This window comes from Phyllostomus discolor, chromosome 10, assembly GCF_004126475.2.
Source record: "Phyllostomus discolor isolate MPI-MPIP mPhyDis1 chromosome 10, mPhyDis1.pri.v3, whole genome shotgun sequence".
In the NCBI taxonomy this organism is placed as follows: Eukaryota; Metazoa; Chordata; class Mammalia; order Chiroptera; family Phyllostomidae; genus Phyllostomus; species Phyllostomus discolor.
The window spans coordinates 47,198,737-47,220,758 of NC_040912.2; the positions used below are offsets into that span (position 1 = coordinate 47,198,737).

The 22,022-nt window shown below is 38.3% G+C and overlaps 1 protein-coding gene across 7 annotated transcripts in view; it reads right to left on the minus strand.

The window, feature by feature from the left end:
* SRPK2 (SRSF protein kinase 2) overlaps positions 1–22,022 on the minus strand; it is a 240,576-nt gene that overhangs the window by 48,595 nt on the left and 169,959 nt on the right. For all 7 annotated transcript variants that reach the window (XM_036010741.1, XM_028525147.2, XM_028525150.2 and 4 more), the window contains one exon: positions 21,258–21,409. In XM_036010741.1, coding sequence (XP_035866634.1) covers positions 21,258–21,409 — 152 coding nt within the window. The remainder of the gene's footprint in view (positions 1–21,257; positions 21,410–22,022) is intronic.

Here is a 22,022-nt window from a genome sequence, read left to right on the forward strand (position 1 = left end):
AACTTTGGCACCAGGAAAAGACTCATTTACAATGGTTGGTTTGTTTTCATCTCATGTAAACTGTCCATCTTAGAATCACTGCATTTCCTTCCTTGCTCTGACAACTAAGAAACCTAAAGGGAAATTTGCAACACTCTCAATTTGTACATATCTCTATTAATAAATTTGTATGTATTAAACCTTAATTTGACTTTAATTATTTCCACTATATATTTCCCTCATCTACTTGTCTATTGTATTCTGTGTATTTATTTGTAAAATGTCTCAAGTATGTAAAGTGTTGGGATACAAATAACAGCTACTTATCCCCTGGGATAAGCTGGCTCAAAGAATGCTCCCTCTTAGGAAGCATTTATTCGTTTTCCTGGCTGAGGAGGAGACCCCTTTCCCCCTGCTTCTTTTCTGTACCTCAATAATGCCTCATTACGTTCTATTACATGTCTGTTACAAAACACAACACAACATATTTCCATTATTCATATTCTCATGTGTCTTTCCCAGAAGATTATACACTTTGAGAACAGGGACAGTACTCCTAGCATACAATACCTGAATCACAACAGACAAATACGTGAGAAAGCATAAGAATATGACACAGGAGAGATAGAAGTGAAATGTGAAGGAAGTTGTTCTCTGTTCTGTGGTATGATGTGAGGAAAAGTAGAAAAGGCTTCCCAGGATAAAATAAGGGCTAAAATTAACCTGAGCCCTGACCAGTGTGGCTCAGTTGGTTGAGTGTTGTCCTGAAAAGTGAAAGGTCGCCGGTTCAATTCCAGGTCAAGGTGTGTACCTGAGTTGTAGGCCAGGCCCCAGTTGGGGTGTGTGCAAGAAGCAACCCATCAATGCTTTTCTTATACATCAACATTTCTCTCCTCTTTCTTCCTCCCTTCCCTCTCTGTAAAAATAAATAAATACCTTTTTTAAGAAAATTAATCTGTGTTAATATTATACTCTAATAGAAAAACAGGCCCTGGCTGGTGTAGCTCAGTGGATTGAGCGCGGGCTGGGAACCAAAGTGTCCCAGGTTCGATTCCCAGCCAGGGTACATGACTGGGTTGCAGGCCATAACCCCCAGCAACCACACATTGATGTTTCTCTCTCTCTCTCTCTCTCTCTCTCTCCCTCCCTTCCCTTTCTAAAAATAAATAAATAAAATCTTTAAAAAAAAAAAAAAGAAAAGAAAAAAAAAAAAAAAAAAAACAGGAAGGCCCAGAAGGAAGATGAGATGACATGAAAGAAATTACAACAGCAAGCACTCATGTTTACAGTATACAGTAAAATAAACAGTTCTGAGTAGTAGCACATTGGGATCAAACTGGGGAAAGCCTTGAGAGTTGTGCAAGCTTAGACTTTCATTGCTAATTGGAAAGATACTTAGCAATACAGTATATCCTTAGACAATTTCCTGTCATTTTTCATGATCATATGGGAAAAAAAGAATAATCTAAATGCATCCCAAGTACTGTGATATAAAAACACTGCTAAGAGAACTGTATAGTAGAAAAATTACACTTTTACTGCATTACAAAATCAAAATGTGTAGTACTGAAGGCAAGCTGGTAAGAAGGATAATATTTATAAGATATTGAACACAGCAATCATGGGATCCACAAACATTTAGGAGGATAAAAGTACACTAATAGCATAATACATTTACACAATTAGAATCTGATTCTAGAAAAAATCAAATAAAAATTAAAAAGGATTTCTTCTCCTTTCAAAATCAGTAATTGAGGTTTCTTCCTATTTCAGTGCTAAAATTCTGCAGCTACAGCAAAATTTTCTAAAATGTACTGATGTTAACATTCCTACTTTTCTAGAAGATTCCCTCAAGAATGACAGAGCTCCCTGCTAGAAATCCAAGTCACAGTCAGGGGCAAGCCAGAATCTAAATGGCCAATCTCTACACTGTCGAACAACCCTGAATCATTTCTCTATCTAGTGAGAATGCTTTAGAGCACAGCATTTCAAATGCACTTGGGGGGGTGGGGGTGGCAGTGATTAGTAGTTGTTCTTAAAATACACATGAGTTAACATCAGATTATAAATGGCTAATGGCTGTTTTCAAGAGACCAAGTCTAGACGTACTTGACTCTGTGATTTGAGTCACAAGTTTTCTCATATGTACACAAACTAAGTGCTTGATTTCAGCGAAATTATTTTGAACATACTACTACACTACAAATCTCAGAGTTAATAGACTCATTTTGTATCCATTACCAACACTTCCCATTGTTTCCTAAGTACATAGTGTCAGACACAGCCCCTTTGTTCCTCCAGTATATCTTTTTTTTTTAAAAGATTTTATTTATTTATTTTTAGAGAGGGAAGGGAGGGAGAGAGAGAGAGAGAGAAACATCAATGTGCGGTTGCTGGGGGTTATGGCCTGCAACCCAGGCATGTACTTTGACTGGGAATCAAACCTGCGACACTTTGGTTCGCAGCCCGCACTCCTTCAGTATATCTTTGATAGAAAATCTAGACTACTGCTCCATTAAATGTATTACAAAAATTTTACCTTTAAATTTTAAAAATACAGTCCATGAAAACTAAACACACATTGTTCAAAGTCCATCTGACTGTCTAATTATTACGCCTACTGTATGCTGTGCAAGGGCGTCCACACTTTTGGTGTCTCTGGACCACACTGGAAGAAGAGCTGTCTTGGGCCATTGAGATGTTGTGATTCCGTGACATTGCTACATGTAATCACAAAAAGATCTCGGAATGTTTTAAATAAATTTACGATTTTGTGTTGGGCCACATTCACACCACCCCGGGCCAGGGGCTGGATGCCTCTGCCAGTGTAAGCTAAGTATTTCAGAGGTTTAATTTTGTCTATTCATTAATGAAATCAGTCTTTATAACTATGCCTCTGCATTGATCTTCATTGGGACCTTTATAACTGAACGTCAATTTGAACAAATAGAAAATCTTTGACTCAGATCTTATTTCCTTGAGTTAGTCGAATATATTATTCTGTCTTTTGGCCTAAAGTGTTGATATACAAAACCTTGATAACAAGCTGACCTCCCACCAATAAGACACATGGTCTTCATATCTACAAATTTTATCACTGCATCAAGCAGACCAAAACTGCAGCATTTATTGGAATTTTATAACTTTTTTATGTCTTTTTTCTTGTTTTAAGCCTTCTCCTTGTTTTGTGTGCAAGGAAAGAGTAAATAGATATTATCTGAGATCCTAAATGGGGATTCTCTCCACAGTAAACAGTACTTGGACAATATTCATTTCTCTCAAAGATTCTGGTTCATTTCTTGATTCTTATTGGTTCTGGATAAGTAAAAGTACAATACACTAAATTATGAACTTGTAAAAACAATTGATCTTGGGATGAGAAAGTGTTACTTGTATAAATGTAGAAATCAGAACACACGAGAAATACTGAGATCTCTTTACAACTAAAAAAATTTTTGCTACCAACTAAAAACCTGTCACAGTAAAAACTCTTAAAGAAGTTCCCTGGGTACTTAAAACCAAAGGCCATAATTATACACACTAAGCATAAAAATATAACTGAAACATTAACTTATTTCAAAAAGTCAAGACCTACTATTGTTTTTTAAATATATTTTATTGATTATGCTATTACAGCTGTCCCATCCCCCCCCCCACTTATTCCCCTCTACCCTGCACACCCCCTCCCACCCACATTCCCCCTCTTTAGTTCATTTCCATGGGTCATACATATAAGTTCTTTGGCTTCTACATTTTCTATACCATTCTTAACCTCCCCCTGTCTATTTTCTACCTACCATTTATGCTACTTATTCTCTGTAACTTTTCCCCCTCTCTCCCCCTCCCACTCCCCTGCTGATAACCCTGCATGTGATCTCCATTTCTGTGATTCTGTTCCTGTTCTAGTTTGCTTAGTTTGTTTTTGTTTTTGTTATTTTTTTAGGTTTGGTTGTTAATAACTGAGTTTGTTGTCATTTTACCCTTCATATTTTTGCTCTTCTTTTTCTTAGATAAGTCCCTTTAACATTTCATATAATAAGGGCTTGGTGTTGATGAACTCCTTTAACTTGACCTTATGGGGAAGCGCTTTTATCTGCCCTTCCATTCTAAATGATAGCTTTGCTGGATAGAGTCACCTTGGATGTAGGCTCTTGCCTTTCATGACTTGGAATACTTCTTTCCAGCCCCTTCTTGCCTCCAAGGTCTCTTTTGAGAAATCAGCTGATAGCCTTATGGGCACTCCTTTGCAGGTAACTCTCTCCTTTCCTCTTGCTGCTTTTAAGATCCTCTCCTTCTCTTTAACTTTGGCTAGTGTAATTGTGATGTGCCTTGTTGTGTTCCTCCATGGGTTGCTCTGTTGACGGCACCACCTGTATTCACTATGAACCTTTAAATCTGAATATCAGCAGACTTCCAAACCAGAATTCTTCCCTAGGAAAGTCGTAATTTATTTCTATATTAGTAACACACCGATAGAGTGGTATTCTCTTGAAGACTATTAGGTCAGAAGCATAAAAGGTAGAGTTTTCAAGAAGGAAGGAATTAATAATAATGGTATTTAGTTAGCCACAGTTTGAGGAGGGGAAAGGCTGAGAAAGGGCCAGTGAATCTATCTGTGGGGAGTGTTCTTAGTGACCCATCAGTCAAGGATAGTGATGAATCATGTGAATATCAAGGTGTACTTGAGAGAGCACAACTGATTTTTGGTGAAGATTGTAGCTTGAGGAGGGTGGAGTCACAGATGGACAAGGGACAGTTAATTTTAGAACAGGATACCTGAGCATATTTCTAGGCAGTAGGAAAAATATCTGAGAGTTTGAAGGACTAGCAAGTGAGTGTTTTTTTTGGAGATAGTGGGCTCGTCTTGAAAAGACTGAGGTCCCATCTTTTTCAGAGAACAGCGGAGGAAGTTATGCATAGATGTTGTGGCAAGCAGAGTAAGTATTGTTCTGTCTATTATTCTTGCATGATGAATTACCACAAAACTTAGCAGCCTTAAGCTAACTTTATTTTGCTTATGTTTTTGTGGATCAGGAACTTAGGGCAAAGTTCGTATATTTTGCCATGCTTCATGATACCTGGGGGCCTCCACTGAGACATCACAAAGGCTTAAGGTGACTCAGTGGCTGGGGACTAGTATCATCTGAAAGTTCACGACATGTCTGGCCCCTGGGTTAGAAGGACTGGAAGAGTAGGACCGCCAGCTGAAGCCCCTTCTGTGGCTCTACCTCCTCACAGCATGGTGTCCTCAGAGTCAGAGCTTCAAAAATAAATGTCTGCTTTACAAAGTGGAAGCCTCAGAAATCACAGTCACTTCCGTTACATTCTGTTGGTTAGAAGTGCAGCAGAAGCCCACAGATTTATAAGGAGGAGGAGTAGAACTTTAGGATTCTAGCAAAGCAGGTGGTTTGGAAGGTACTGTCGCAGTCGTCTTTGGAAGATACTTTCTGTCAGAAGAATGTCACAAGCAATTAATAAAAAGACGTTGCAAACTACAAATATGTTTAGTTATATTTATTGTCTTGGTATAGTCATGTAACCGGTTTTCCTAGGACATAATTTCATCTAATAATTTTTTTGTCTGGCATAGTTTATATAAGCCCTATGCCTAAAGTCCACTAACTATATCTAAGTTGCTTTATCGGGTACCTAACGTAGGACTGTGTACAAGTTGGTATATGAGTCAGACTTTCCTATGACAGTTATGCTGGAAAACATAAGAAAGACTCTTGGATTGCAAAACAAGGTATAGGGCTTTGGAATGAGTTAAAAAATCTGGTTTATTTCCCTATGTACGTATATGTTAGAGACCTTTTACTTAGTGCATTTGTAGTAATTTATTTTAGGACCTGTGTTCTTTTACCCTTTTAAAAAAATCTTCACCAAGGATATGGTCATTGATTTTAGAGAGAGAGGAAGGGAGGGAAGGGCAGAGAGAGGGAGAAAGGGCGGGGGGTGGAGGAGCATCCATGTGAGAGAAACACTGATCAGTTACCTACCTGTTCAACCTTCAACTGGGGGTTGTGCATGGGATGACGCTCCACCCAACTGAGCCACCTGGTCAGGGCCTCTTTTATCATTTTTTGATTTCTTTAGGATAATTGAGAACTTGGATTCATTTTTACAAGAGATGTAACATATACATGGGAACTCGCCTGTAGTTGTGTGGTGAGACATTGCTATGTGCTGTCATACCGCCTCATACCCTCATGATCTCAAAGGAGCCAAAAACAACAGTAGGGACTTCTGGCCAAGATGGAAATGTAGGTAGAACGCTGTGCCTCCTTGCACAACAACAATTTAAAGACAAAAAGCAACCAGAAGTGACAGAAAACCAAACTGTGTGGAAGTCCGACAACCAAAGAGTTAAAGAAGAAACATTCATCCAGACCTGTAGGAGGGGTGGAGCTGAATAGCTGGGTGGAGAGGACTCACGGCAGGGTGGCAGCTGGCAGACCCAGCGAAGTGGTGGCTGGTGGAGCAGGCGGTCCCACATTCATGTGCAGATAAACCGGGAGGAACAACTGGGGAGCGAGGCAGACTGCACAACCCAGGGTTCCAGCGTGGGGAAATAAAGCCTCAAACCTCTGAATGAAAACACCTGTGGGGTTGAGGCTGCAGGAGAAACCCCCAGCCTCACAGGCAAGTTCGTTGGAGAGACCCACAGTCCTAGAACATACACAAACCCACTTACCTGGGAGTCAGCACCAGAAGAGCCCAATTTGCTTGTGGGTAGCAGGTGAAGTGACTGAAAACTGGCAAAGACCAGAGCAGGCACCATTGTTCCCTCTCAGACCCCTGCCCCACATACAGCATCACAACACAGTGATGTGGGTTGCCCCATCCTGGTGAACACCTAACGCCTCTGCCCCTTATACCTTACAGGCATGCCGAGAGGAAAAAAAAACAGCCCAAATGAAAGAACAGATCAAAGCTACAGAAAAAATACAACTAAGTGACGAAGAGATAGACAACCTATCAGATGCACAGTTCAAAACACTGCTGATCAGGATGCTAACAGAATTGGCTGAATATGGTTGCAAATTAGATGAAAAAATGCAGGCTACGATAAGAGAAATGAAGGAAAATGCACAGGGAACCAATAGTGATGGGAAGGAAACTGTGACTCAAATCAATCCAGTGGACCAGAAGGAAGAAACAAACATTCAACCAGAAAAGAATGAAGAAACACGAATTCACAAAAATGAAGAGAGGCTTAGCAACCTCCAGGACATCTTTAAATGTTCCAACATCCAAATCATAGGGGTACCAGAAGGAGAAGAGGAAGAGCAACAAACTGGAAACTTACTTGAATAAATAATGAAGGAAAACTTCCTAATCTGGCAAAGGAAATAGACTTCTAGGAAGTCAAGGTAGCTCAGAGAGTCCCAAAGAAGTTGGACCCATGGAGGAACACAACAAGGCACATCACAATTACACTAGCCAAAGTTAAAGAGAAGAAGAGGATCTTAAAAGCAGCAAGAGGAAAGGAGAGAGTTACCTGCAAAGGAGTGCCCATAAGGCTATCAGCTGATTTCTCAAAAGAGACCTTGGAGGCAAGAAGGGGCTGGAAAGAAGTATTCCAAGTCATGAAAGGCAAGAGCCTACATCCAAGGTGACTCTATCCAGCAAAGCTATCATTTAGAATGGAAGGGCAGATAAAAGCGCTTCCCCATAAGGTCAAGTTAAAGGAGTTAAACAACAAACTCAGTTATTAACAACCAAACCTAAAAAAAATAACAAAAACAAAAACAAACTAAGCAAACTAGAACAGGAACAGAATCACAGAAATGGAGATCACATGCAGGGTTATCAGCAGGGGAGTGGGAGGGGGAGAGAGGGGGAAAAGTTACAGAGAATAAGTAGCATAAATGGTAGGTAGAAAATAGACAGGGGGAGGTTAAGAATGGTATAGAAAATGTAGAAGCCAAAGAACTTATATGTATGACCCATGGAAATGAACTAAAGAGGGGGAATGCAGGTGGGAGGAGGTATGCTGGGCAGAAGTGAATGATGGGGGAAATGGGACAACTGTAATAGCATAATCAATAAAATACATTTTAAAAAGTATAATAAAAATCTAAAACTTCATTAAAAAAACAAATACAAGATCATATGACACAAAATTTAGTTTAAAAAATCCAATGGTCAAAAAAAAGGAACAATTTTTTAATATTAAATACAAAGGGCCAGTCTTACTAATAATTAAATCAGTAATATAAAAACAGAGATTACTGGTGATACCATGTGAAGACACAGCTAACAGTGCTACATGCAATCTTACTCATGTGCTTCTGCTAAGTGTACAAATCAGGATAATCATTCTGAGGAGCAACTGATGACATGACTCAAAATGAAAATGGTTATGCTTCCAACTAGTCATGTCTACACATCTGTGCTCATCTGCACACAAACCTGTAAGATGAATACACAAGGAGTTCCCAGCAGCATTATTTACAGTAGTGAAAACTGAGAACACATAAATGTCTAATTATTACAAAGCTAGTTCAAGTAGGTACTTAGAATAGAATATTAAGCACAAAACAATGGTGCGAAACTCTGTTTAGGTTTATGGAAATACATTCGTGAAAATTACTGGAAGAAAATAGTAATATGAAAGAGCATGCACAGATCAATCTTGTTTATGGTGGTCACACACATACAATGCACTTATATACACACACATCTCTGGGAGGATACTTATGAAAACGTGTAAACACCTTTAACTTACATTAGGGAAGTAGACAGTGTAATAGAATATCAGAAGTAAAAAATGAGAAGTTTAACTTTTTGCTTAGTCTCTATTTGGTCTTAAGTTTATAACATTATCATACATCACTTTTATTATAACTTTTGGAACAAATAAGTGCACATGTGTGTGTGTATTCTGCAATACAAGTTTAAATAAGTAGCTACAGGAATACATTAATAAGGTCACTTACAATTGCAGGTATAAACCTCAATTCATACACTGCTTCCCAATGTCAAAAGCCAACAAGGAAATGGTCACACAGCAGTCACAGTGTTAAAAAGATTGATAACAAATCAGGAGAAGGTAGCAGTACAGCTTTTCTGGGTACTAAGAGTGGAGAAAAGCTCTCTTTCATAAAACCTCATAAGTAAAACTACATGTGTTATCCTGAACCACAGCTCAGCAACCAAGTGTGTGCACGTGTGTGCATGCACACACACAACACAAACAGCAACTCCAAAGAAGATATGGAAACAGCCAATGAGCACATGAAAAGATAACATCAATAGTCATTTGGGAAATCACAATGAGTCTTCCAACTTACTAGGATGGCTAAAATAAAAGAGTAAATGTTGGCAGGGATATGGAGAAATTTAACCCTCACCAATGGTTGATGGAAAGTAAAGTGATGTAGCTGCTTTGGAAAAACAGTTCCTCGAAGGTAAGCATGAAGTTACAATACAACCTAACAATTCCACTTATAGGTATAATACCCAAGAAAATGAAAACATATGCCCACTCAAAAATTCATACAAATGTTCACAGCAGCATATTCATAATAGCCAAAAAAGTGAAAACAACCCAAATACACACCAACTGATGAATGGATAAATAAAATGTGATATACTAAACCACAGATGTATTCAGTATAAAATGTTTTTAAGTATTAATACATGCTGCGAGATGGGAGGGTATGAAAACATGGTAAGAACCAATAAACAAATGACTACATATTGTATGATTCTAGCTGTATACAATGCCCAGAGTAAGCAAATCCATCGAGATAGAAAGTATGTTAGTGGTTGCCAGAGGGGGAAACAGGGACTGACCACTAATTAACATGTTTTTTTTAGGGAGTAATACAAATGTTCCAGGATTAGATAGCAGTAATAGTTGCACGGTGAATACACTATAAACCAGTTAACTGTATGTTTTAAAGGGGTGAATTTACATAATCAATAAAAAAATCCTGTATGAGGGGGAAAACAGCAAGTTTTCAACTACTGCTTCCTAGACAATATAAATAGACCTCCCCACTCCTTGGTCCAAAAAAACAACCCTCTAATAAAACCTGAAACTTCTTTATTTCATTTCAATCTTTTTAATTCCAGGTTGAAAGAGGATCTAATAATGAGATATATGAAAATCATCATGATTCTATCCAATCCAGAATATCAATACTAAGGGAGAAAACTGGATAAGGAACTTTAAGGATACAGTCCTTTTTTATACTAGCCTCAAGGAGCAAGTAAAAGAGAAAAGAGACAACAATTCTGTTATTATAAACTTCAAAGTTCTAAGAGACTAGATCTTAATTGTTCCTAACACAAAAAAGAAATAATTATATGATGTAATAAAAGTGTCAGCTAACACTAAGGTGGTCATCACATTAATATATAAATGTATCAAATCAATACCTCATCTTACATAGTGTTTAACAATATCTCAGTAAAAATAAATTTTAAAAGAGAAAATAAATTACTCCAATACTGTCCCATTACTAGGTCTTATTGGTAAATGTTCTTAGAATCCTACCTTAGATCCCAAATAAGAATCAAACATGCCTGAGCCTGCCAAGGGAACTGGTGGGTAGCCCAAAGGAGCTGGCATGCAAAAAATGATTTACAAAAGTGTTTCAGTTTGGAGCCAAAAGAAGGAAGAAAAAAGACAATAAAGGGAAAGGAATTTTAAGTGCCAGTGAGCCTATATACAGAGATGGAGGAAGGATGGGACAGAAAACGAGTAATAGTGAGCCATCACACTGTCTGTGAACTCTGTCTAAAATCAGGCTCCAGGGGATACATGTAAGTCCAGGAAGTGCTGAGTCCCAAACAAGATGAACCCAGAAAGGTCCACATCAAGACACATCATAATTAAAATGCCAAAGGTTAAAGCCAAAGAAAGAATCTTCAAAGCTGCAAGAAAAAGACAGTTAGTTGCCTACAAGGGAGCTCCCATAAGACTGTCAGCTGATTTCTCAACAAAAATATTGCAGGCCAGAAGGGATTGGCAAGAAATATTCAAACCATAAATATTTAAAGTGATGAAAAACAAGGAACCTACAACCAAGATTACTCTATCTAGCAAAGCTATCATTTAGAATCAAAGGACAGAGAAAGACCCTTTCAGACAAGAAAAAAGTAAAGGAGTTCATCATCACCAAACCAGTATGATATAAAATGTTAAAGGGTTTTCTTTAAGAAGAAAAATAAATAAAAAATTTTGAACAAAACAGTAAAAATACATATCTAGCAACAATTGAACCTTAAAAACAAAACAAACAAGTAGAACACAAACAAACTCATAGATACAGAGAACATTCTGATGGCTGCCGGGTGGGAGGGGAACTAGGGAATGGGTGAAAAAGGTGCAGGGATTAAGTATAAATGCAGTCACAGGCATGTAGAGTACAGCATAGGGAACAGAGTCAATCATATTCTAATAACTATGTGTGGTGTCTGATGGGTATGAGATGTATTGGGATGATCATGTAGTATGTTATGTAATGTCTAGTCACTGAGGTGTACACCTGGAACTAATATAATGTATATCAACTGTAATTGAAAAATAAACATGATTTAAAAATGGAAATACACACACACACCAGAGCAGGGGTGCAGGCCCGCGGAGAAGGGCTGCGGCATGGCTGGAGGAACTGTTTCTGCAAAGGGCGTGCAGAGGTGCAGTGGAATAGGCAGTGCTGCACGACACCTGGAGGACAAAGTGCAGACAGAGGAGGTATTTGGTCTGGTTGCTCTCACTACTCTTATGCTACACAATCCTTCTCTCTGGCACTGATTGTAGCAGAAACAGCCCCAGAAGCATAGACAAGAGCATTCTCATACAGGTAATTGGCAGCACCCTCAGAAGCAAGAGCAGGAAGGAACATCATGACTGACCTAACCTGGTAACTCAGCCCAGATCCTGCAGCGCCCTCCTCTGGGGACAGACGTCCAGATCTAAACGGGCAGACTACTGGGGGGCTGACATGTAGGGACAAGGACCACAAACATTTAGAATGATTTCAAAGAAGACTCATCTGCACCTAAAAAATGTAAAATTCAGGTAATACAACCAAGTATGTTCAGTAATTTTCACTCCGAATAACTAAGCTGCCATCTTTTCAGTTCCTTGATCTGTTCCCTGTCAAGTTGGACACATGTCCTTGGTTATTCTCCTACCTCCCTGACTGCTATGTCTGTTTCTTTCAATTTGTTCTTTCTCCCCTTGTATTAAATTAAATTTCTCAGAGGCTGGTCACTGAACAGCCTCTCCTCATCTTTTTTATTCACTTAACACCCCTCACGTGATTTGTTTCCTATCAAATCTATAATACTGCTATATAAGGTTTAGGAGTAGTCCACAAGACCCCACTTTTGACAGAACTGCAGAGTGAAGGAGTTCCAAAGACCACTGTTCCTGCTGACACCAACTGCAAGTTCAGGGGTTCTGAACACCATGCTCAGTTTCAGTAATTAATAACTTGTGAGAACTCACTGAAAGCTGTTATACTGATACTTGCAGTTTATTATGGTATAAGAACTACAGATTAAAATTAGTCAAGGGAAGAGATGCATGGGGCCAGAGGATCCAGCTGTCTTCCTCTCCCAGTGGAGTTAAGGACAATGCACACAGAGCGCTGGCAACCACAGAAGCTCACCCTGCCCTGAGTCCAGAGTTTGTATTGGGGCTCCATTAAGTAAATACGGTTGACTGGCTAAGTGGCTGACCTCAGTTTCCACACCCTCCCCAAAAGCACATTAGTAGACTATCTATTAGTAGCAACGTTAAATTCTTTGCTATACGATGTGCTTGCTCTCTCTCCTGAGCCCCAGATTCATATTTCTAGCTGCCTATTTCGTGTCTTCACCATTACCTTTAAATTCAAATAAAGTCAAACTCATCAAAATTTTCCCAGACCAACTGTGTTTTCACCGTACCTGGTGATAGTGCCAAATCCATTTCTTTCCAATAAGGAATTGAGGCAGTTTATATAACCACAATACAACCAAATCGGAAGGAAACTGGGGTAAAGAAAAAGTAGTTCAGAAAGAGTAAAACAGAACAATGGTGTGGTGAAGTTAGTACACAGGATGCAATGCTGTAAGTTGTTGTTCACTTGTTGCTGCTGGGTTGCACACTTGGTTCTGAGTTTTTTTAATATCCAAACAATATCCAAAACAAAGAAGAAATGACAAGCAGTTTCAAAATTCAGAGTTTATTTTTTAAAAAGGATACATAAAAAAACACTATTCTTCCAGTCACTCCAGAGTTCAAGACTTAAGTTTTTCATTGTTGCCTCTATATACAATCATTTGTCAAATGATAAAAATGCTACTTTGTGATACTGTTGGCTTTTCTGTCCTTTCATATACATATGTTTATTTATGTCTTCTCTCCAACTCCAATCACTCAAGATTCACATATTAATCTTTCTGAAATACATTACTTCCTTGTTCAAAGTCTACTGTGGTTCCTCAGTGCTAAGTTCTTCTTTTCTAAACAGTTTTATTTTCTATTTACAAAAAAATATGACCCTGGCTGGCATAGCTCAGTGGATTGAGTGTGGGCTGCAAACCAAAGTGTCATAGGTTCAATTCCCAGTCAGGGTACATGCCTGGGTTGCAGGCCATGACCCCCAGCAACCACACATTGATGTTTCTCTCTCTCTCTCTCTCTCTCTCTCTCCCTCCCTTCCCTCTCTAAAAATAAATAAAATAAAATCTTTAAAAAATATATATGCTCCATAAAGAAAACAAAAATAATACAGAGATAAAGGCACACACGCTATAGAAATTCTATAATCTAGATATAACTAGCTACTACAATTTCTGAAATTGCAGTAAAATATCTTATGTGCACAATTCCTTGATATTTGACAAACATACATGCCCTAATCAAGAATAAGAATATTTCTCCAAAACCTCCCTGGCAAGTCCTTTCAGCTATATTACAAGTATTTTCTCTAGTCTGAAGTTGGCCTTTCATTTCAAAAAATGTCTTTTAACTGCTTTTTGTCACCAGCATTGCTGAAGTGGTAATTTCTAAGATACAATACAACCAAATCGGAAGGAAACTGGGGCAAAGAAAAAGTAGTTCAGAAAGAGTAAAACAGAACAATGGTGTGGTGAAGCACATACTACTCATCCAAGGGTCAGGTATTAATAAAAGGGAAATGAACATTTCCACTGGCCTCTGGCTAAGCCTCCTACATGTAATTCTTTGATAAAATTTTAGAAATTAATTAAATACCATAATCTCCTACAATGTATATCATTGTTCCTCAAGATAAAGTTCATTCAGTATTCACAAATAGAAAATGTAGCAAAAAAGTTTTAATTAGCAAAGGTTTTTTATTTTGATGAAATCCAATTTATTAATTTTCTTATTTTGTAGTTAATACTTCTTGTACACTCTCTAAGAAATCTTCTCCTTCTCTAAGGTTGTAAAGATGTTCCCCTACCTTTTTCTTTTTATAAACTTTATTCTTTTAAGCTTTACATTTAAATCTATAATCTACCATAACTAATAAAGACATCTTTTAAAAGACCTATACATTTACTGTAAGATCAGAAATAAGACAAAAATGCCCACTCTTATCACTTCTTTTCAACCTTGTGCACATAGCAATGAAGCAAGAAAGAAAAATAAAATGCATAAAAATATAAAGGAGAAACTACTTGCACTGAAATAATGATTGTGTGTGCAGAAAAGCCAAAGAAATCTACACATACACACAAACTACTGCTTGCCTTTGGGTGTGTTTTTCAAAATGTGTATTACTAAGTGATGTTTTAATCCACTTCAAAACTTATCTTCATGGTTGCTTTCTATTTCATAGTCCTAAACTCCTGGTCCATTTGTTAGGAAAACAAAAGCACGTAGAACTTCTCAGAGACCCCTTCCCTGTCTCCTGGATTTAGCCAGATCACCCATCACTCTCAGCTGGCAAGGCCCTGTTACATTTTCTAAGAGGTCTTGTCTTTTACCTCTGACCACATACCACCTCATTCTTTTTAAGCCCTCACAAATTTCCCCCTTCTCACTTTTGTAGTTAATTAACCACACAATAGTGGTAAAAAGGTATATTTCAGTAATTTCTTTATCTAATCTATTCATTCAGTCAATATCCAGAGATTATTCTATCCCGGTGCTAGTAACAGAGTGGGAAAGGCTCTGCCATTGAGTTTATATTCTAGTGGCAAAGTCATGAAGCCATGAACTCCTAGAAAGGAGGGGCTCTTTCTCATTTACTTTTATATTCCTTTGGTAAATTCCAAGGTATTACACATAGTAAAGCCTCCAAGGGTTCAAATGCATGCTAACTAAAGCTCACTGATCAACATCCTAGTCAACAGTAACTCACAGCACCAACAAGTGTCAGAATCTCCTCAGTCTCCATGAAAGAAACATAATGAGGCCTTAATAATTCAAGAGCATCTATTACTTTGTTCATATAGATAAACCAAGTTTCTTTTTAAGGCTTCAAGGAAGCCAAATTAAGCCAATTACTTTTAAAAACACATGCAACACGGTGAATTAAGTATGTGTACAGTGTAGTTTTAAGGAAAAGAACTGTGAATGCATAAAGATTATCTGTTTCTCTTCAAAAAGAACAGACATGAAAGACTACAGAAAACACTTGAGCTGCATGACACCATTTCTAAGGCAACCTTGCATAAGGTGTATTATTTTCTTAAAAATGAAAAAAAACGGAAGCTATAAAATAGTAATGTCATAGATTGTAGACAAGGCCAATGAGAACTTATAACCACCAACATTAAGCTCTGATTTATTAAAATTCATCCAGTCTCTGTGCAAACATTTATATTGCTTATACTATTGTTTTGAAGAAGATATTTCTAAATTTTGAAAGAAATAAACTGTGTTCCACTTCAACGTGTATAACATATAACAAATATGGAGCATTATGGATGATTTTTAAGGCAGAAACAAAGGATCTGTACTCTAACTGGGTGCCCTCCATGGCATATCAAGCTCCTTACCTAACATGCCTCCTCAAAGACGTGGGTGCCATCACTGCTGTCTATCCCTGAGCTGCAGCTTACCACTAGAGACAATCCTTTCAGCCTCTGAAATATCTTTATTATGCTGTGGATAGTTCAAATGTAGTGGGGTTAACAAAATGCATAGCCCCTGACCACAGGCAATCTTTAAGACTGGTGAAGGAATAACAAATGATCACAGAAATAAATATATAATTCTAAACAGTGATGAGGACAAGGCGTTATGGCAGATAGTTCTGTGAGTGGTACAGTGAGGGGTCTAAGATGTGATCCCTAAGATGTGATTCCTAAGATGTGATTAGGGATTAAAAGAAGGCCTTTCTAAGAAAATAAGACATGTTTTAGTACCAAGTCAGATCACAATTATGTTGAAATTGATGTCTCCAGAAAAAAAAAATGATGAAATTGTAAAATGTGCAAATTATCTACAAATAATTTAGAAGAGCCACAAAACAGGATCTCTGAGGAGTCAGTCATTGCAGGCAGCATGATGTAACAAAGAATTTTTCCTATTGTCACCATGTACTGGTCCTCGTAGCAAATATGTGCTGAAGGTTCTGGAAAAATTCTGGAACATAGGTAATTCAAAGCAGTCATTTCTCTTACACAGTGAATCAGTCATAGAGTAACAAGTACAGGGAAGGGTCACTTCTGTGGAGTATAAGAGAAATTGTACATGCCTTAGACGAGCCAGCCTTAGCTTCTATGTGCAGAAATACCACCTAATGAACTTGTTAAACATTTGGAGTCTGGGTCCTACCCCCTGGGACTCCAAGGCAGGATTTACAGTACAGCCAGGGAATGCTTACCAGGCACCCACAGAGATTCTGATGCAGGTGGTAAAAAGGTCGCACTCTGAAAACCCACATTCCACTAAAATCTCCTCACAGGAGGAGGTTTTGTACTGGCAAGGCTTTATGCTCAAACTCACGAGCAAGCACACATTACACAAGGGCCCCCTAGAAGTGTTTGTTTACAGGCTGACCCAGTACCTGACCCTTGTTATCCTCCGGGCTTGGAAGCAGAAGTCTGAGTAAACTGGAAGCCTGCTGTTACAGTTCCTGCCCCAGATAATTGAGGGAGGTGACAAGGAAATAAGACAGGAAGAGAGAAAAGCAATGCTGACAACTCTCTCTCTCTGCAGAGACTAGGGAAACAAACCCACCACAGCAAGGCAGTTAGACCATGAAGGGAACCAGCATGAATGGGTACAGCATCAAAGTCCAGATGGGAACACAGCTGAGAGGAGAACGATGGAACAAAGACAGGGTAGAAGACAGTAAAATTCATACTTCTGAAAAAACTTCTGTGTGTCAAAGTAGTATGCCACATACTTTACATATTTTTCTCATTTTATTCTTCATAAAATCTCAGGTGATAAGACAGTATTATATATTATACTAAAGAAGTACTATATCACAGATGAAGGAACTAAAGCCTAGGAGGTAAGAAACTCATCCAAGGATACAGAGTTAAGGAGCCAGGTTTTGAGCCCAGGTTTCTCAGACACCAAAGTCCATGATTCTCTTGGATTCAGTGGGAGAGCTAAAAAGAAGATGGGCAGGAACAAGCTGGATAAGAATTAAAGAAGAGCTCCATACCAAAGAGAATGACAAGTAGAAAGAAGCAACAATCATTAGCAGTATTAAAACTTTGAATAGTGGCCTTTTGTTTAAAATGTCTGAGATTTCACAAGTTTTGAATGGGAAACAATTTTAGGTAAAGAGGTGAAAAGTTAAGATGAAATTTGGCTGATCATAAATGATGCAGAATGGCAATGCCCCAAATGTGTTCTACAGCTATTTGTGGGACTGTGACTCCACCTCCCACCGTATCTATGCATTTCCTGTGACAAACAAATATTTCTTTTGTAAAAAGATAAAATATGTGTTATGTTTTGTCGCTGTTGTTGTTTACTTTGAGAGTACTGTGGGGCAAAGGTTCTCCAGAAATGAGTCAAAGAAAACCAGGGGACCAGGTGAAGTGATAGACAAGAGAGACAAGACACCTCAACAGCTTAAGTAAAACAGCCTTAAACAGTGAAAGTCATCCTGCCCCTTCACCCTTCCTGAACAATTCAGTCCACAGCCATTAAAAAGGGACAAGCAACAAAACATGTCTAAGTACAAGTTTGATGAGGAAAGGGAAGAGATGCCCAGTGACAGCAATGGGTGACTCCATTACATACAAGGGAATTAATCAGATCAGTAAATATGATGAGGATAATGACAGCCTAGTCTCTTACTGTCAAAGAAAGAAATTACAAATATAGAAAGGGAGAAAATTGGGCTGACTCCTCTGGTATTAGAGTGAAATTAGAGATACCAGATTAAGCTCATGGATTTTAGTATGTACATAAATACAGAATGCAGACAGAGAGAGGTATAGAAATGTAAAACAAGTGTGCATGTGTTTGTGTACCTCTGAACAATCTGGAAGCAATGACACCTCAATAGCAATAATCACATGTAATGGCCCAGGTCTTGCTTTCTAAATACTATTCTCCACTTGTAGAAAGAGCTGATTATAGGGCTGGAGCTGGGAAAATTCAAGATTGTACTTGAAAGTAAGAAAGTGTTCAAAGGATGACAGGGACATTTCAAAAGAACGTAGAACCAACCTGAAGGGGCTCCTAACAGCCAAATTTGAGGTAATCCAAACACCAAAACAAAAAAGGAGAATAATTGATTATAACTGGCTGAGTAACAGGGAAATCCATGAGTGAGTCCATCTGAGACAGAAAGACAGAGAGATGAACCAGAGGGATAGATGGGTTAGAGGGAGAAAAAGAAGAGGAAGAAAGAAGTAGATTTGTTGATTAAAGGATACTTAAATAGTAACTCTTAACAAAATGCTTATGAATTACCAGGGAGAAAGAGTAGCTTCAGGTTGCAGATACTCAGCAGACACCATCTTAAACAAGTGATTGACCTCAACTGTAATGGTATAAATCAAAACCATGCACTACCTGAAAAGATTTTTTTAATATTGAAAATTAAGAAACATATTATAAAACAACCAGTCTACAATGTTCAAAAAGTTGTAAAAGTCCAGAAGAGACTAAGGAACTGATTAAAGAAACAACAAAACAAAATGTAATGTGACTCTTCAAAAGTTAGTTTTCACATAAAGAACGATATTGGGCAACTGGCAAAACCTGAATAGGATCTGAGGATTAAATGATAGAAATAAATCAACACTAACTTCCTGATCTTGGTGGTTGTATTGTGGTTACATAGGAGAATGTACTTGATTGCAGGCAAAATATACTAAAGTATACAAGAGTGATAAAGCATCATGTTGGTAACTTAAATTCACCTGGTTTCAGGGGGGGTGGGAAGTTCCCTGTTCTATTCAGAGGGAAGGGAAGAAAAGTGGGGGAGAGGGCCGCAGTTCTCCTACTAGGCATTCCCAATTCCACCGACTCCTCACATGCATTTATGTCAGTTATCTTAGATAACCGATTATGGTCTATAGCACAAAATTCAGAGAATGGCAGCTGTTGCATGTATGTTAATCAGAGGCACAGTTACTTACAAAGTTAGAGGTAAGAGTGAGCTGAATGTAAGAAGAGAACCTTACCATCTCTTACATGCCCTATGAGGCTGACCTAATACTCTTAAGATGTTTCAAGTTCAGTGAATATTACCAAGAATCAGACCCAACTGTGGAGTTCTTCATTCACAGCCCTGTAATTTGGCCTGGAGTACCCACAGGGCTGACTCACAGAGGTGGTATGGGGATGAGAGTACTGGTTACATCTCCTGATCCATCATCTCCTGCCAGGTGCAAAGCAAGCAGTTCTCATTCCCACATGGTGAATGAAGCCTGTGTGCTGAAGATAACTGTTCCTACAGGTGACCTCAATGCTGTGCATAAGCAGCAAAATCAAAAGACAACTGTCCACATCTCCTCTTCAAACTTAATTTCCAAGCCAAGAAATGCAGATTAAGAAGGAAGATGAAAAACATCATCTTTTTACCTTCCCAAACTGTCTCTGTACCTTCTTTTTCATAGTAGATGGCACAAACCTTTAGGGTCATAATCATTACTCATACAAATGCTAAAGACCCACAATCCTTTTTCTAAGGAAAACACAGTCTGCACATAGAAACCCATACCTATGGAGCAATCAGGTTAGAGTGAAGATTAGTTCTTAAACTTTCAAGGCAGAATGGTAACTTTCCCTCTTAATGGTAACTAAAAAGTACAATGTTCCTTAACTAACACACAAATGGCCTGCAATCACTAAATAAATTCATACAAGGATATTATAGAGCCAAAGATTCGTTAATGCTTTATGGCCTGAATGTGTGCATCTTCTGCCATCTAGTCTTGCACTGCACAGAATCTGACTTACTTTTCCCTTAATCTGTAGTAAGTAAGTGTCTCATCAAATGTGCAGAAGCTCAGAATCCCAGAGACTGATAATTTTCTATTAGAGGTAATTAAAGTCCAAATGAGTAGTTAGGTAACAAAGAGGCAGCTGAATAGACACAGCAGCCTTCCTTCCTCCTAGATTCTCAAGCATCCAGTGTACACAAAGTATGGAGTCTGGATCATATTGTTCTCAATGTTCACCACACAACACACTTGCCTTTTACGGGTTTACTATATGCTCTTGGTCTTTACAAAGCCTTATACAAGAGCACCCTAATAGAACAATTTCTGTCTTCTGTGAAATCATAGCTGAAAGCATAATCCACTATGCCACACAATGGTAGAACCCACAGAATGTCTTTTTCATTGAGTACAATGCCAGGAAAAAACTCTGTCTCTATAAACAAACGAGCAGGCTTTCTTTCCACAGACCATGAGCACTATGTAATTCAATGCTTTACAGACAAAGGAGCAGTTCCTTGCTAGTCTTAGCAGCCAGAAAACTTAAAGCCAAGTGCAGTGAACAACATTATATTGTCTCCCCTCAGGAGCCTGGCACCTTCTACTCTATGTGTTCTTTTTGGATGGGTATTATGCTTGTATCTTTAATTGTCCTGCTTTATACTATCTTTAATTCTATCAGCACATTTAAATACACCTGTAAGTACCCAGAGTATGTATGTATATATTATGTATATTTTCTCTCTCTCAACAATTTTCCTCCTGATACTGCTTACATACTCAGGTATCATTCAATATTTAATGATCTAAGAATTTAAAATAATAATGACACCAAGAGGCTAATTTAATAAAGACCAAGTAATCTGAATCATTAACTCCCCTTGTCCACTCCCAAAATAAATTACAGAGGGGCTCAGCAGGGAAGGCAAGCACAACACCTTTGCAGTAGTCTGCGGGGTCCTCCTGCTCCTCATCATCTGAGCCCAGGATCTCCTCCTCTGGCTCTGGAGGCGTGGGGTCTGGTAGAGGTGGCGGTGGTGGCGGAGGTGGCGGTGGAGTAACTAAGGGAGCTTTCTGTTGAGGCTCCGGCCTGAAACAACAGAAAGAAATTCTGACTTAGAAGCAAATCTTGCATTGTGGAGAAACTTGAGAGTTTCTTAATATGGAAAATTAACAGAACTTATACACTAAGCAGAAATGCTGACTGATATCACTTCATCCATTTTAACTGAATTCAAGTAATGTTTCAACACAGGCCAGGAGGGAAAAAACTACCCTTACTAGCCAATACCGTATTTTTCGGACTATAAGACATACCCCCGCCCCTCGCAATTTGGGAGGAATAATGGTTGTTAATGCTGCTGTTGAGTTGTTTGCATTTACATTGGTGAAATATTATGTTATTTACGTTATTAAATGTTTTACCACATTTTTTGCTTCAATTTTTTCCCCTATTTTCTTCCTCTAAAATCTAAGTGCGTCTTATGGACCGAAAAATATGGCGCTCTTGTGTTTTTTACAGGCACATTTTCACCCCGAGCTTCGATATTATTTAAGTCCTAATAATATTATAAAATGTAAGTGAAATAAAGGGGTATCCCCCATTATATACAAGCATATCCCACAGAGATTATAAAAAGACATGAGAGCAGTCCTGACCTGATAAAGGGGCTTATTTTCCATTATTTTAAATCAGAGTTTCT